Here is a 15,451-nt window from a genome sequence, read left to right as displayed (position 1 = left end):
TTTTGGGCTTGCATGAGTGGGCCGGAATATAAAGGCACATTTTAAAGAGGGCCCGTTTAAAAATCGATTAAAGCCCGTTTAACATTAAACATGTTCGTAGCCCGGTTAAGGCCCAACTAAAGCCCGATTAAGGTAGCCCGATTATAGCCCGTGGCCGACCGACCGAATATAAAGTGTACCATATCCTCAATAACTAAGCCCGATTAGTTAAATGGGCGGACACGGTATAGCCTTTGAAAGTTTTCAAGCCCGATTAAGCCCGATCGAAACCGGACCGGCCCGACCAGTTGACACCCCTACAGTGATGAGTCACCTCGCCAGAGTGCAGCCTGATTCCCTCAATCGCCGGAGTGCAGCCTCGCCAACGGAAGATCTGCTTCATCTTCGTGCACAGTGGCTCACCGACGGCAGACAACAGACGACAGATTGACAGACGTTGAAGAGTATTGATGCCTTTTTCCAAGGGTTGCTTGAGGTAGTGGTACTAATGATCGACGAACAGGACAGGACTGGTTAGCCAATAAGGGAAGAGCTTCTAAAACGAGGCATTCGGGGCCAAAAAAAAAAAAAGAGAACATATAGAAAGACGACGACAAACCATCACCGGTGAAGAACATAGAGAAGGTATAATTGACGACGACGACTGTATACACCCAATAGTTGCAAGTTTTGGTTTAGAAGAAGGGGCAAGGGTAAGGTGGTCAAATCATCTTGAAGGAGTGTTTTGGGTATTTAATAAAATAACTAACAGTTATTCTATCACTTAACGGGGATGACTAACGGCAAAGATGGATTTGACATTTTTTAAATTAATAGGGGGATGTCTTTGTTATTTCGAAAAATACAAGGGGTGGCATTGATTAAAAACAAAAGTTTAGGGGGCGGCTTAGCAATTTTCTCTATAATTTATTTTTCCCCTCTCCTTTTTCAAGAGGAAGATTTAGAACAAGAGGAAGGGGGTCAAAAAGACATTTAACATCTGATTCTAACAGTGTTAACATCATGAGTACGTTTGTAATTACAAACTTCGCAGGAGGTCTGAGTATAATAGATGAAACATACAAGGAAAGGGAGTGTATTTCACTCTAAGAATATTTACATGAGAGAGACAATTTAAAAGAGAAATAAATATAGAGAAGCAGGTCAACAAATTCCCCAAGGCCAAGGAACAAAATGATCATCGGCAAACTAACTACAAAAGCGCCAATATATGTCCATAAGTCATGCATGTCAAACCCTGTACCAAAGCTCCCTTCAACCCTTGCAGTCCTCTTGTGTATGCTTCTTGTAAGATCCTGTCAACTTATAGTTAAGGCATCCCAGACAAGAGAATGATTAAAGATAATGAAAGCAATCCAACCATTCTTCCCATTGGAGAGCTCAAAGCATCTATGAAAGAACAATATTAGATGATCCTAATTAAGAAAGTGTTTGAACAAATCCAAGAGAGAGAAGAAATAGCTGGCTTGCCAGTTTTTGGAATGTAAATACTTGGTTGCATTTGGTAACGTTCTAAAAATATGTTTTTGGAGTTTTTTCGTTTTATGAGAATCAAAAAGCAGAATAAAACGTTTGGTGCATTTATAGTGTGTTTCGTTTAAAAAAAAAAAAAAGGAGAATTTACTTGTCGTTTCAGTTTCGTTCCAAAATAGAAAGACATTTTGACACAGAAACTAAAATTTTCATTTTCGACACGAAACGTCGTTTCTGAAACATAAACGTTACCAAACGCAGCTTTAGTTCTTGATGGGTTTCTTTTGCATGATGAGAGTGTATGACTGGATTGGGATAAGGCGGGTTTTGTCCCCACCTTGCACTCTTCTTTATTATTATGATTATTTTAATAAAGTTTTAAGGGTTTTCTCGAGTCCCAAGTAATATTCAGGTTTAAAAAAACCCAAGAGGGAGATGGGAGGGTTAGTCTTTTTTTTTTTGGTAAAAAAAAAAAAAAAAGTGCTCCATGATAGTGATCATAACCCCTAGGATAAGCCCCGTCCGACTCCAATGGTGATGGGTTGAGGGCATTTTCACCACTAGGCTACCAACCCCATTGGTTACGGGAGGGTTACAACCAGTAGAGGTAAAAAGGTCATCAAGCAGAAGTTTAAAAATGTTTAAATCCTTAATCCAATGCAAAACATGGGAGACCACATGATGAGGTTGAGATCTGTTATGAAAAAATCCATTGATTTCTAGCCTGTCAAATGAATTAAAACGTGATAGCAGCCATGCAACAAATAACATGTTTGTTAAACTTGGACAAAGATTTGTCAGAAAGGAAGGTATGGGAGAGATGATGATGGGAGGGGGCATGCAAGACTGCAAGTATTCTGTTCTTATACTTAAGGGCCCTGCAAATCAAACAAATATGATAAATTGGCATGAAAGAAAAACATGCCAATCAGATTTACACTGCTCATGACAAAAAGAAAAACAACATCAGTTTGGACAAAATGCGGTGAAGTAACGTTACCAGCTTGCGTTCCCATGCCCACACACATGGAGAAGAGAGAGCAGTGACTTGGACTAAAGTTTTCCTTTGCAGTCTTCTTGGGGAATGTTGAATATTCCCTTTCTTTTGACTTAGAATCACCACTTAGATTAGGGTCTAGGACCCATATCCATTCTAAACTATGACCAGCTACTCTATCTACCACAGCACTTTCTAGGTATAAACTACTAAAAATATCAAATATATAACCCGACCATTGAAAATAACTAAAATTAAATATTTGATATTGTATCATCTCGTAATCCCACAGTTAAATCACATGGATCAATTCATGTTCAAGAAGTTCCTTGTTTAAGTGAGGAAATCATTCCCTCTCCACATGATCATAAAGCAAATATAGAAAGTAAATAGCCAGAAAAAGGAAGAGCTTAGGCTCTACAATATGAAAGGCAAAAAGAAGCTTCAACTCTAGCTGAATCAGCAGCCTCATTTCGAATGCAACTAAATGTTGGGTTGTCACAAAAGATAAACAAAATAAATATTGCTGAGAAGAGAATGTTGACGGATGGATGGAAAAACTAGAAACATAAGAAATGGAAAAATTCCGTAATGATTTAGGAGTGGCTCTGATGAAGGATAAGTAGGGAGATATTTGACATGATATGGGCATTTGTAACAGAAGCCATTGAGTGCATTAGCAAGGAGTGGTATGATGCAGATTAGAGGAGTTGAAAGACCAAGGGCTAGAATGAAGATCACTCAGGAAGAAATTCAAAGAAAAAAAATAGTATAACAAGCTTTAGGTTGACCACAAACATGGCATTATACAGAGTAGAAGGGCAAAACAGGATCCGTGTAGCTAACCCATTTTTTCAATTGAGAGAAGGCTTAGTGTTTTTGAGTTGAGTTGAGGGGCTGTCAAGCTGCACCGTTATCTCATCAGTTACTGAACATGCACCATCAGTTGTAGATGTCAAGACAAGGGATGCAGTAAATACATGAGAAAAATGATGTAGGCAGTAATTTGCCCAAGAACAACTAAGGGAAGGGAGATGAACTATGGATTTCAATGTGATAAACAACAACAACTCAGCCTTGTCCCAATTAAATGGGGTCGACCCCAAGGGGATTGGTCAGTTGGAACACAGCATGAAGGGGAAGCTCACAATCAAGAACCCGGGGGAAGGGGGTGTTAGTTCTTTAACTATTGTAGAGAAGTTTGAAAAGGAAAGTCATTGTCTAATGTTTTTGTTTCTTCACTTACTAACATAAGAAAAAAGGATTATTCACCTAGAATTGTCATTATGTCAGTAATATCAGCTCATTTATTTCTATCAAAAACAGAAATAATATATTGACAATAAGTCTTCAAAAAATCAAGTATGTAAGATACCGATGCATTTTTCATAAATCAAACAAGATTCACCAAGCTAATTGGAGCAATGCTTTTCTCCTTGGAAATTTTTTAACAGAACTCAAGGGCAAGAGTGTTGACAGTTTCTCTTTAGTTGCAGTATTGCAGATACTGGGATGTGATATACATGGGTTACAACAATAATAGCCTTATCAGCATTCTAATCAAACCAACAGATCTAGTCACTACCAGTTATTTTATATGCCTTTATTTAAGAGCTTCGAAGGCTGGCTCATATCTGTCCAACTTGAAAAATCTAGCAACCATGGAATTCTTGAAAAATCCCAATGAAAACCAAAATCTTTTCATTCTATAAAAAAAAAAAAAAATGCAAGATAATGGATACAATAAATAAACTAGCAATTTCAGATCAAAATACTAATTTTAAGCTATTCAACCGAGGAAGCTGACCTTAGTGCTGAAGAGCAGAAACTATAAAACCATGCTTCAACAACCAATGATGATCTGAATACTTGCTTTAAAAGAGTTCACAGTGAACAACTAGGATTTGTAAAATCCTAGATCCTCAAGACTTTTTTATCCCAGCCCCCTATTAGGTTCTGACTTTTTATATGCACTGGCAAGCCAACCAACCATAAAAGGTGCAAGAATTTCATATAAATTTACACTTTCGTACGGAGAATTTTTTTCAGGTAATATGTAGAAAAGCACAAACCACAGACTGCCATTATATAAGAAAAATCAAAAGTTAAAAATATTATTTTAAAATTTACAGTTTCCGATTCGAGAGTGCCTGTGATGTGAAACCAAATTAACTACTTACATAAAATGGAAATAGTACATGTACCCTTAAATGAAGGAAAGGGAAAGAACATGAATCAATCAGGTTGGTCTCAAAGTAAAATAGATATCTTGAGCGGCAGACAAGTATGGTAATATAGAAAACTTTAATACTGAATACCTGAATTTAAAAATTAATCCTTTGAAATTTTCTTCCTTTTACTTCTTAAAAATCCTTCTGTGAAGCAATATTTTTCACTTCCAGAAGTGGAGAGAGAAATGTACCATTCCAGTTTCATCAACAAACCCCAGAAAGGCTGTTCCACACAGAAGCCTTACATCTCCATGGTCATTATATACTCTACTCTGTTTTCAAACAATTAAAAAGACTAAAAACACTGAATTAGGAATTCTAAGCTCAAATCTGCCCTCATCATACAGTCTCTTCAACCGTCTGAAAACCTCTGGAAACTCAAAACTCTCGTATTAGTCTGGAAGCTAAAATTCCTATTCCTGAGAAAGGTAAAACTTCTAAGATCAAAATATGTGCTAGGTGGATCCACTGAAAAGAAGAAACCTCCCCATCCATGCAAACAGATCCTGAGTGATTGGACCTAATGTGCTAAAATTCTGATAAAGGGTATTGATGGTTATTTGAAGAATAAACTTAGGTCTTTAAGGAAATGACTCCAACTCCACAGTTAAGTGCACTTATCTGGGGTATGAAATGGTGTAATTAAGGCAAACACCTTAAAAACAAACATTTCTTGCAGTGAATTTAGTGCCACTAATACTAAGTCCAATGCTAAGTGCTGCTGTCCAAACATGAGAAGGGATGTCCCAAACAAACAAGTGTGTGCCACACTGCTTCTTCATTTTTGAGACAGAATGAGCTTTTCAAATCTCCTATCCTGGTGATATTGTTTAACATCAGTTCCATATGGTATTGTTGGCCAACTTCAAAGAAAAAACACATTCTTTTTTTTTCTTTTATTTATTTATTTTTTAAATTGCTCAAGTGTTACATATGACCATGGTGGAATTTTCTTTGGAACATTGGAATTACAATAAAAGCTAGAAAATTGTGAGCAACTTCCTTTGTCAGCTTCCATTCTTAGACTTAAGACACAAAAGATTGTCTGCAGACTGATTTGAATTTTGCAGATTATGGTCCACCAAGTTGTTAGCAAAGATAGACATAGAAGCTGAAATTCCATTTCCCAGTTCCTTCAAAAGAAGTTGATTAACATGATTGAACCAATCTGAAGATAGCCCTTGGATTCCAAAAGTCCAGTTTGCAGAGTAAAAGAAATTCAAATATGGGGCATGCATCTTATCTGTTTAATTTAAACTCAGATTATAAAAAGATGAAAAAAAACACCTTTACAGTTCCATCTTAAGTTCCTCATGGCATGGGGATATCAGATGAGCTATACTATTGAAGCTGTTATACAGAGTAAGTTTGACATAACAGAAGTACAGAACTAATGACATTCTTTTAATTTACCCTTGTAGAGATGTGGGCCCGTAATGGGTTCTTCATAACAATGGTGAACTCCTGCTTCTCCGACAAGTCAACATCATCACCATCCACAGCCATCCATTTAAATTCTCTGACCAAATTGGCCACAAAATACTCCAAATGAAGTGAAGCTAACCCAAGTCCAGGGCAAATCCTCCTCCCCACCCCAAACGGCATCATCTTAATCTCCTTGCTCCCTGTTATATCAAATACTTCTCCCTCCTCACTCAAAAATCTTTGTGGCCTGAATTCCATTGGATCCTTCCAAACTTTTGGGTCTAACCCCATCTCACCCACCATGAAATTCACTGCAGCTCTCTTGGGTATGAAATGGCCATCAAACACGATATCTTCCGTGACAGCATGTGGTAGCACGAAATGAGTTGGTGGGTGCCGCCTCAACCCTTCCAACACCACTGCCTTGAGATAAGGCATCTTCTGCAAATCCTCTTCTCTAATCTCTTCTCCTGAACTTACAACTCCTTCAATTTCACAGTAGAGCTTTTCTTGTATACCTTGGTGCTTCACTAGGTTCGCCATGATCCACTGCAATGCCGTAGCTGTTGTGTCAGTGCCACCATTCAGAAACTCGGAACAAAGAGTCATCATTTCTTGCTCTGTGAGATTCCGTCCTTCATCTGGGATCTTAAGATCGAACAGTGTATCAGCGTAGGAGACAACGAACTCATCTGGGTTATCTTGTTTTTTCTCCTTCAGCTCCTTTCGGGCTCTTATGATAGGGATGAGTACAGATTCCTGTTTCCGGCGCATCTCAAGCAGTTGGTGCCAGCGTTTCCTGAAAATGAATCTCCCCAATTTGGGGAAGAATCCAAGAATGGCGAATCTCCGCATATTAACAAGTAGAGTCCTCTGTGCATCTTCGATCTCTTTAATGACTTTCTCATCCAGTTTCTCCCCAAAGCACATGAGGACCAGCAAGCAGAACATGGCATACTGGAGGTGATCAATCACGCGAACCGGCTCACCAGTTTCAACATGGTATGTGAGTCGATCGATTAATATCTGCAACACCCATTTTCGAGCGTGACAATAGGATTTCACTCGAGAAGGGTGGAGGATCTCGGAGGTGAGATTCCGGCGGAGGAGCCGCCACAGAGGACCATAGGTAGCAGAATTGATGTTGATTGGGTTATTGTTGACTAAGCGGCTGGGCGAGGCGGCCGGCGGGCGATCGGCGAAGAAGGCACCATTCTCGACGAGGGCTCGATGGGCGAGAGAGTGGTCTGCGATGAAAATTGCTGGGCGGGGGCCGATGTGGAGAGTGATAATGGGGCCGTACTTTTGGCGGAGATTGCGGAGGATTGGCTCGATTTTTGAAGGAGAGGAATTCCGGAGCCAGAGGAAGCTGCCGATTAAGGGTACCTTAGGAGGGCCTGGTGGGAGAGAGAGCTTCGGTGTGTTGTTTTGTATGTGGGAGAGAAGATGGATGAAGGATTTGAGGGCTACGCAGAGGCAGAGAGAGAAGAGGAGTACAAACCAGAGCTCCATTAGAGTAACTGGAAGAAATGCAGAGACAGTGTTTGAAAGAAGACGACAGAGAAAAGCTTCCTTTGGAATATCTTCTGGTTTGGTGTCTGTTACTGGATTTCCTACTGGGCTATATTACCCATATCTCCAGCCATGGCTCACCTTGAGAGTTTCGTCTCCATGACCCAAGAGCAAACGTCATGAGACGTTCCAGGTGTGGTGACTGTGGTCTTCGCGTCGGTGCGAAAAATCTCTGATTTGAGTGAGTCCAAATTGTTTGCAGTGAGTCTCAGCCGTTGGATGTTCATGTATCTCACCGCAGATGATTTTGCAGATGATTTTGATGCTGATTTGTGGAGCTTTAACATGCCATATATTTTGTGTTAAAAACGTCAACGGTAGGGCATATTATAGCTTAATAAGAGTCACAGATTACCAAAAAAGAAATACGAGTCCACATCATTTCCCTTTTTTGGTCTAAGAGTCCACATCATTTCATAGGAATTTAGATCAGCGGGACAGGTGTTAGATCCACTGCAAGAGGATCGATCCAAATTCATTTCATACGTCTGAAATAAGGTTGGGGTCGGGTTTTTTAAAACCCTAACTCAACTCTAAGTCCCAAAACTCAATCCAACCTAACCTAATTTTATCAGGTTCATGTTTAGGTCTAACCCTACAAGGTTCAAGGTTGGGCCGAGTTGGATCAGGTTGATCCTAACTGGTCTTTTTAGTGGAATCACATTTTAATATAACAAGGGGTAATGACATTATGGGATGAGTTAAAATATTGGTCATAAAAGAAGTCCAGATTGAGAATTGTTGCCAAATCCCCAAATGGGTCAAGTCCAACCCAAAATATTAGGTAAGTGGAGTTGTTTCCTATCAATATGTGCAATGTTCTAGTAAAAAAAAAAAAAAAAACTCAAACATTTTCAGTTCTAAATTTCAATAATTCCATTTACCACAAAAGTGAATGCAAATTCCAATTTAAGAGAAAAACAAGACTTGTTTTTTAGTTGAAAATTTAAGGAATTAAAATCCAACATTCCATGCCATCAAGAAGACAACATAGCCAACCGTGAAACTAAATGGTCCAAATTTGTATCCATATAATGGCCTATCAAAAGAAAAGAAAAAGAAGAAGAAGAAGAAATAAGATAGCAAAATAATAAATAACCAAAGCAAATGAAGAATTAAAAAGTCTCATACAAATTAACAATAACAACACAAAAACAACAAAGGTCTCTCTCTCTTGATACCTGATAAATTGGGAGCAAGAGTTTAAAAATACATTATATAGTGTATACTAGGGTGAGAAAACATTATTAGTTAAACACAATAATAATCAGGGTTAGACTCAATGCGGGTTAGGGTCGGGCTGGGTTTTCTATGCTTCAACCCAAGCCCGGCCCAACCCCACACAGGGTTGGGTCGAGTTGGCCTTCATAATCAGGTTAAATAGGGTTCAGGCTCAGGGCGGGTTAGGGCGGGTTCGAATCATTAGGCTAAACTTACACCCTAGGTACGTTAGTATGTAACTGACTTAGTGACTAGATGTCCATACGAAGAAGCCCTCTCTGATCCTTGACCCATACCCTACTCATTAATCAATAAGCCCTCCTTTATCGAGGGTGTCAATCTAAACTGAACCGATTAATAAACATGTCAGGTTTGAGTTAAACACATTTATAAATAGACAATTCATGGTTCACGGTATAATTCTACCAAAAAAAAAAATTGGTGCACGGTATAAGCTTAATGGTTGCTTAGTGGCCCGACTTGTCCCAACCTATTAGCCCAATCGTTTATATTAGGGTTGTCAATTGGTCGGTTCGGTTTGATTTTGGTCAGGTTGAATCGGTTTCGATCTAGGAATGAGGGAGACCAAAACTAATAGGTTAAGAAACTTCGGTTTTCAATCGGTTTTGATTTTGATCCGGTTTGGTTTTGATTTATTTTGGTTTTTCAATATCGGATTAACATCAATTTATATCGATTTATTATTGGGCTTGAACCATAATGAAATCTTACATTTATAACTTATAGTGATAAGGTTTGACAAAAAAAGAAAATACTTGAAATTTATTATTAAATCATAGTTTATTGTTGTATGGAAAAGATAACTAATATTGAAACCAATGGAGAATAAATTGCTAAGAAGATAACTAATATTGAAATCATAAAATAAACCCTATTATCCAATCATTCATTTAATTATCCAACTAGTTTTGTGTAGTGAACAAGGAAATCAATAGAAGCATTATTACAATTTACAAATTAATTTTTCTATTTATAACCTAATATTCAATGATTTGTAACAATTCCTCTTACAAAAAAAGATTTTCTCACTAATATTGTAGAAAATGGATAGTCAATTCTAGAGGTGCAAGTTTGGCCCTGACGGCCCAAACCCGCCCTTGGTCTGCCCTGATCCCGAACAAGTACTGACCTAAAAATTTTGGCCTTGAGAGCCAGCCCGACCCTGAAATTTCTGACCCTGAGTCAGGGTCAGGGCGGGTAAGGGTTGATGTCTTTGGCCTGCCCAGCTCGCCCTGAACTCGACCCTGATTTTTGCCCCTGATGTTGACCCTGGTTGTGACCATGATATTAACCCTAAATTTAACCTAATTTTATATGTTGTTTGACATTGAGTCATTGACACCTCAAAACTCCTAATATACCTTCTCACCGATCTCTCTTGTTTTTTTTTTTTAAAAAAAAAGAAAAATCTATCTTGTCTTTTTTACCAAGACAAATAATTTGTAACTTTCTATTTTTTATCTCCTTTTTATTATGAATATTTTTATTTTTAAGTTATTTCATATTTTGCAAGGTCAGGGTCAGAGTTAGGGTCAGGGTTAGGGTATACCCAGCCCTTGATGGTAAACCAAGGTCAGGGTCATCCCGGCTCGACCCTGAAAATCAGGGCCAATCAGGGTAGGCAATGGTTGGGCTAAACCCTGAAGGGTAGGGCCAAGGTTGAAGTTTTGCGATCCTGAGTCAGGGTCAGGGTGGGTTTGGGTCCAGTTAAGGGGACATAGGGTTGGGCTAAGGTTTTAAGAAACCCAGCCCTGTTGCACCCCTAGTTAATTCACCAATTTATAATCTCATAATCATTTATTTTTTTATCGGTTCATTCAGTTTGGTTATTGGTTGGTACGGTTTGGACCAATTTTCAGCTGGTCCCAACATACCTCAGTCCAACACCAATCCGATAAGGATCAGTTTGGTTCGGTTTGGGTTTTATTGGTTAGTTTTGGTCAGTTTTATCGGTTCGAGCTAGGTTTTGACACCCCTAATTTATATCATATATTTTGATAATGATATATTTTAATCAATTATTGAATGTAATTAAGTGTAAAATATTTTCTAAATTATTGATGATTTAATAAATATATTAAAATTTCTAAAATCTAAAACAATTAAAGCCCACTTAAAGCACATTTTTTTAAAGCTTTAATGGAGTATAAGTTGATTAAGGCCCAACTAAGGCCCAATTCAACCTAGTTCATAGAAGCTTGGTTAAAGCCTGAAACCTGACCGAGCCTGACCTACCCGACTAATTCCTTAAATAGGTAGTTCACGGTGCAAGCCAAGAGGCGTAGCTAGGCCCAATTGAACCCAATCATTGACATCCCTACTCCTCCCCTTCCTCTTCTGACGAGCTTCCAGAAACTATCCTTGTATTCTTTGATGTTGCGGTTTCTACCAAGCCAAAATCAATGGACTTTAGATGGATTTATCTATCTGAAAACCAGGAGCTAAGTTTCATTGCCACTGATCATGTGGCGCTATCCTCAACATTAGTGGGGGAGGCCCTTGCTCTTTGGATGGCTGTGACCAATGTAGTTCTCCATGTTGGTTATCAACGTTTTGCTTTCCATTCCAATTGTCTCTCATTGATAAGGTACGCAATGCCCCAGTCATGCCTCCCTTTTATCGAGATTTCCACAATTATTGAAAATATAAAAAATCCTCCATAGAATGTTTGATGTTTATTGCTTCCGTCATGTGTTTAGGGTGAAAAATGTTTCGACCCATTCTATTTTTTAATGGGCTGTTGGCTACCCTCTGGAGGGGCAGTCGGTCTTCTCATTTCCCAAGGAGTTGTTAAATCTTGTTCGACAATTGCTGCCTGGGCTCTTTAATTGTCCTCCTTAGAGGGCCTTTCTCCTCTACTTTTTTCTTTTTTTCTGATACTTTCCTATTTTTTTTTTTTTATTTATATCTCTTTCTCCCCTGCTCTTTTCAAATGCTCAGGTTATTTTCTTTTTCATATGTAAATTATTACACATTTTTGAAATTGATTGGTTCAAAACATAGGTTTAATAATCCAAGAAAACAGCCAATCGGAGTGTCCTTCCATTATTACTTGATTCAAATGTTGCTTCGTTGGTTGAAACTCAAACTCCTCCTTTACTTTCATATTATTATTTTTCTTGTTTATATTTTTTGAATTTTTTTAGGATAATTTACAATGCCACCCCCTAGAGAATGCCAGTATTATAGAAATACCCCTTGTGTAATAACAAATTACATTCAGACCCTCTACCATCAGTCTTTGTTAAATGATGTTATAAAATGACGCTAAACCCTTTTGAGTAAAATACATATCTGTAGCCAATTTTACATTAACTCAAAATTACCCATCTGTGTCTAATTCGGTGCTCGACCCACGATCGAGAATCGAATAGGTTCAAGTCCTGCGTTCATATGATTATCTGCCTTGAGGATCGCTTCAAGAAGTTTTATGAAGAGCCCACGAGTTCTGAGCTTCTTGCAAGCTGATTCAAGGGTATGTATAGATTCTTTGAATTGTAAGATTTCGTGGTCGTAGTTTGACCTGAAGAGCAGGGCATCTAGAAGGGCAAAAGCAAAGGGGATGGTTTTAAGGATGTGGAGAGGAATGATTCAGCGTCTGCAAGTTTTGTTGGGTCGCCACTGAATTCAAGAATCTTGGTTTCTTCTTCCTCGGTTGGAGAGATTTTAGTAAGTTTTTCGAGGGTTTTAGTATCAAGGTCACCACCCTCGAGGAGGGCATCGTGAGTCTCTTGATGAGACATGCCAAGACATTTAAGGACTATCACTATATTTTTGAGATTTGTGGGGATCCATGTTGGGTAATTGTACTACAATTTCTTACAAAAATATAACAAATTGCAATACAAAGCTTTTGCAGTAGAAACAACTATGATGTTGTAGTATTGATCCTTAGCTGAAACGAGACGGAAATAAACTTCAAATGGATATTGAATCACCACCACAACAACTGAAGAAGCTTTGATCAGAATTGAGGTTGTGTCACACTTGTAGTGTTGCCTTTAAGGTAATTGATGCCCTCTACTGCCAAGAGTTGTTCTGCATCTCCACTCCAAGATAAAACAACCTTCCACTAGAAGATGAGACAATTCTTCTAGTCCCTTTTAGAAGCAAAAAGTTACAGCACAGCAGCCCCCTCTAACCTTACACAAGACTTAGAGAAAAAGGAGGAAGAGAAAGACTTGTATGGTTGCAAAGAGTAGAAATAGATTGCAAAGAGTAGAAATAGGAGTGTGAATGTATGTCTCTGCAAGGTATTTGGTTGGGTTTATATAGCCCAAAACAAACCCTTGCACCCTCTTGGATTCCCCAAGAGTAACCTCCAACTAATGGCAAGTTAATTGGAGAATAATGTCATATGGACATGAATTGAAAATTAATTCAATAAATTAAATTAATCCCAATCAATTCCTTAGCCCACCTCCCCACTCATGATAATGATCATGAATGAAATTCAGAGCTCTCATAGGATGTTACTGACCATTTCCTAGCCCACCTCCTCACTCATGGTAGTGACCATGAATGGACTTTAGGGCACCCACATAATGACATTGACCATTTACCTCAATTTGGTAATAACCTATGGCATGAATTAAGAATTAATTTCATAAATGAAATTAATCCCAATCAATTCTCTTTGCCCCACATCTCCACTCATGGTAATGGTCATGAATGGAATTTAGGGTACCCCATAGGGTGTTATTGACCATTTTCACAACCTTGACCCTAAGGGTCCCACACCATTACAAGTCATAAAACACATAAAAGAAAAACCTCATTTTGAAACTTAATTATAATAAAATAAATATAAATTCTAACAATCCAAGATGAAGACCTGAGCGGGGGAGCCGGAAGAGTGATCCAATGAGTACCTATTTCTTCTAGGGGGTTTCCGATTGGTTGCATCATAACCAAACAACACTTCCATGAGATCTCCTGTCAAATCTATTGAAGAGAGATAAAAATCAGTGGCTTTGGACGATAAACTTATACAAAGGGATGGAATTGAAGGGGTTGAGAAAAGCTGATTTACGATTTACCTGAATGAACAATTGTTTATCTTGTCCCCACACCATGGAATGATCCATATCGGGAGACAACTTATCCCAGTGCAAAGGCTCCAGCTTGGTCTGGCCGGAACGCTTCTCTTCCAGTGAAGACTCTGCCAACACCGCCATGCTATCCTTTGAATTTGGTGCTGGTTTTGATGAAGTTGAAGGAGCTCTTGAGTGAGGTGGTGGAGGCGATGGTGGATTTTTCTTTGCTGGAGAAGGTGGAGGTGGTGGTGGATTTTTATTTGCCGAAGGAGGTGGAGGAGGTGGGGGTGGTGGCGGTGCTGCCGTTGAAGGTGGTAGCACCACTAGATTAGATGCTTCTGGGGAAAATTTTCGGTTGTAGGATTTGAAAGACTTCCTATCAAGCAAAGGGGTTTCTTGAATTGGCCCAGATTTCCTATTTCGATCTCCATGATAACCCACCTCTTCTTTTTCTTCATCATCGTCTTCCCCTTCTATGTCATGCTCATATACCACATTCTTAGAGAGTCAATTACTTGAGAGCTGACCCTCAAGCTTCCTCCAATAGAGAACATCCAATCCATTCTCATCAACAATCAACCCCTTGAGATTCCCATCTATACTGTTGAACTCATTGCGAGGTAACATGGCCTGTTCCTGAGGAATAACCCTATTAATACTAGTCTTCTTATCAAGCCTGGGGCCATGGCGGGCAGCGGTATACTTTTGGATGAAAAAGAAGAATATACCTACAATAAGGAGGGTACTTGCAGTAGTAATGCCGATGGCCTCTATGATGGTTTTATTAGAAGTGGAACTTAAAGATGATGTCTCTGAGTTTGAGGATGGATTAGGAATACTAGGTTTTGGAATTATAGGGGATGTCTATGATGGGAAGAACGTTTCAATGTTTTGAGGAGAATTCAGCCCAGAAGAAATAGAAAGTGGAAGAAGATAGAGAAAGTGAAGAATTGCAGACGATTTTTTTCCAAGAAGATGAAGACATGGCTGGACCTTGACAGCCACGGGAGCAAGAAAGGGAGAGAGAGTTACAATTTACAGAAGCAAAGGAGGAGGAGGAAATGGTTAGGGGTGTGTGTTTGTTAGTAGGGGTAACATTGGTACTTCAACATTTTGAAGGGTAATATGGATTTAGAAAAAAAGATATTATGTAACAGAGACCAAAGGCAGAGGGTCTGAACGCAATTTGATATTATACAGGAGGTGTTTTTATAATATTAGCATTCTCTACGGGGTGGTGTTGTAAATTACCCTTTTTTAAAATGCATCAATATTGAGTCACTTAAAGATATTGTTGTAGTAAGGGTTTCTCTCCCATTCTGATTTTAGGTTCCATTGTACCGAAGAGTGTTCCGATAACGGGTTTTCCTCCTCCCTGCCTATGAAGGCTAATATGGAGGCATCTCCCTCCCATGAGGGGCATGGCCGGCCTCTAGAGTTTTACTTTATTTCTAGTATAAGCTCTCTCTTCCTTC

General features: G+C 38.9%; 1 protein-coding gene and 1 pseudogene across 1 annotated transcript; both read right to left on the bottom strand.

The window, feature by feature from the left end:
• Positions 1-5,940: 5,940 nt before the first annotated feature.
• LOC122070576 (cytochrome P450 89A2-like) lies at positions 5,941-7,890 on the bottom strand. The gene has a single exon (XM_042634765.1). The coding sequence runs from the start codon at positions 7,636-7,638 to the stop codon at positions 6,106-6,108; it is 1,533 nt and encodes a 510-aa protein (XP_042490699.1). The 5' UTR covers positions 7,639-7,890; the 3' UTR covers positions 5,941-6,105.
• Positions 7,891-12,276: 4,386 nt separating this feature from the next.
• LOC122070583 overlaps positions 12,277-15,451 on the bottom strand; it is a 7,775-nt pseudogene continuing 4,600 nt past the window's right edge.

Source organism: Macadamia integrifolia, unplaced genomic scaffold (assembly GCF_013358625.1).
Source record: "Macadamia integrifolia cultivar HAES 741 unplaced genomic scaffold, SCU_Mint_v3 scaffold949, whole genome shotgun sequence".
Lineage (NCBI taxonomy): Eukaryota > Viridiplantae > Streptophyta > Magnoliopsida > Proteales > Proteaceae > Macadamia > Macadamia integrifolia.
The sequence above is the reverse complement of the archived record's forward strand: the minus strand, read 5'-3'. Positions and strand labels throughout refer to the sequence as shown.

Excerpts from the sequence above, each read along its gene's own strand:
- LOC122070576 (XM_042634765.1), bottom strand. The coding sequence starts at position 7,638 with ATGGAGCTCTGGTTTGTACTCCTCTTCTCTCTCTGCCTCTGCGTAGCC.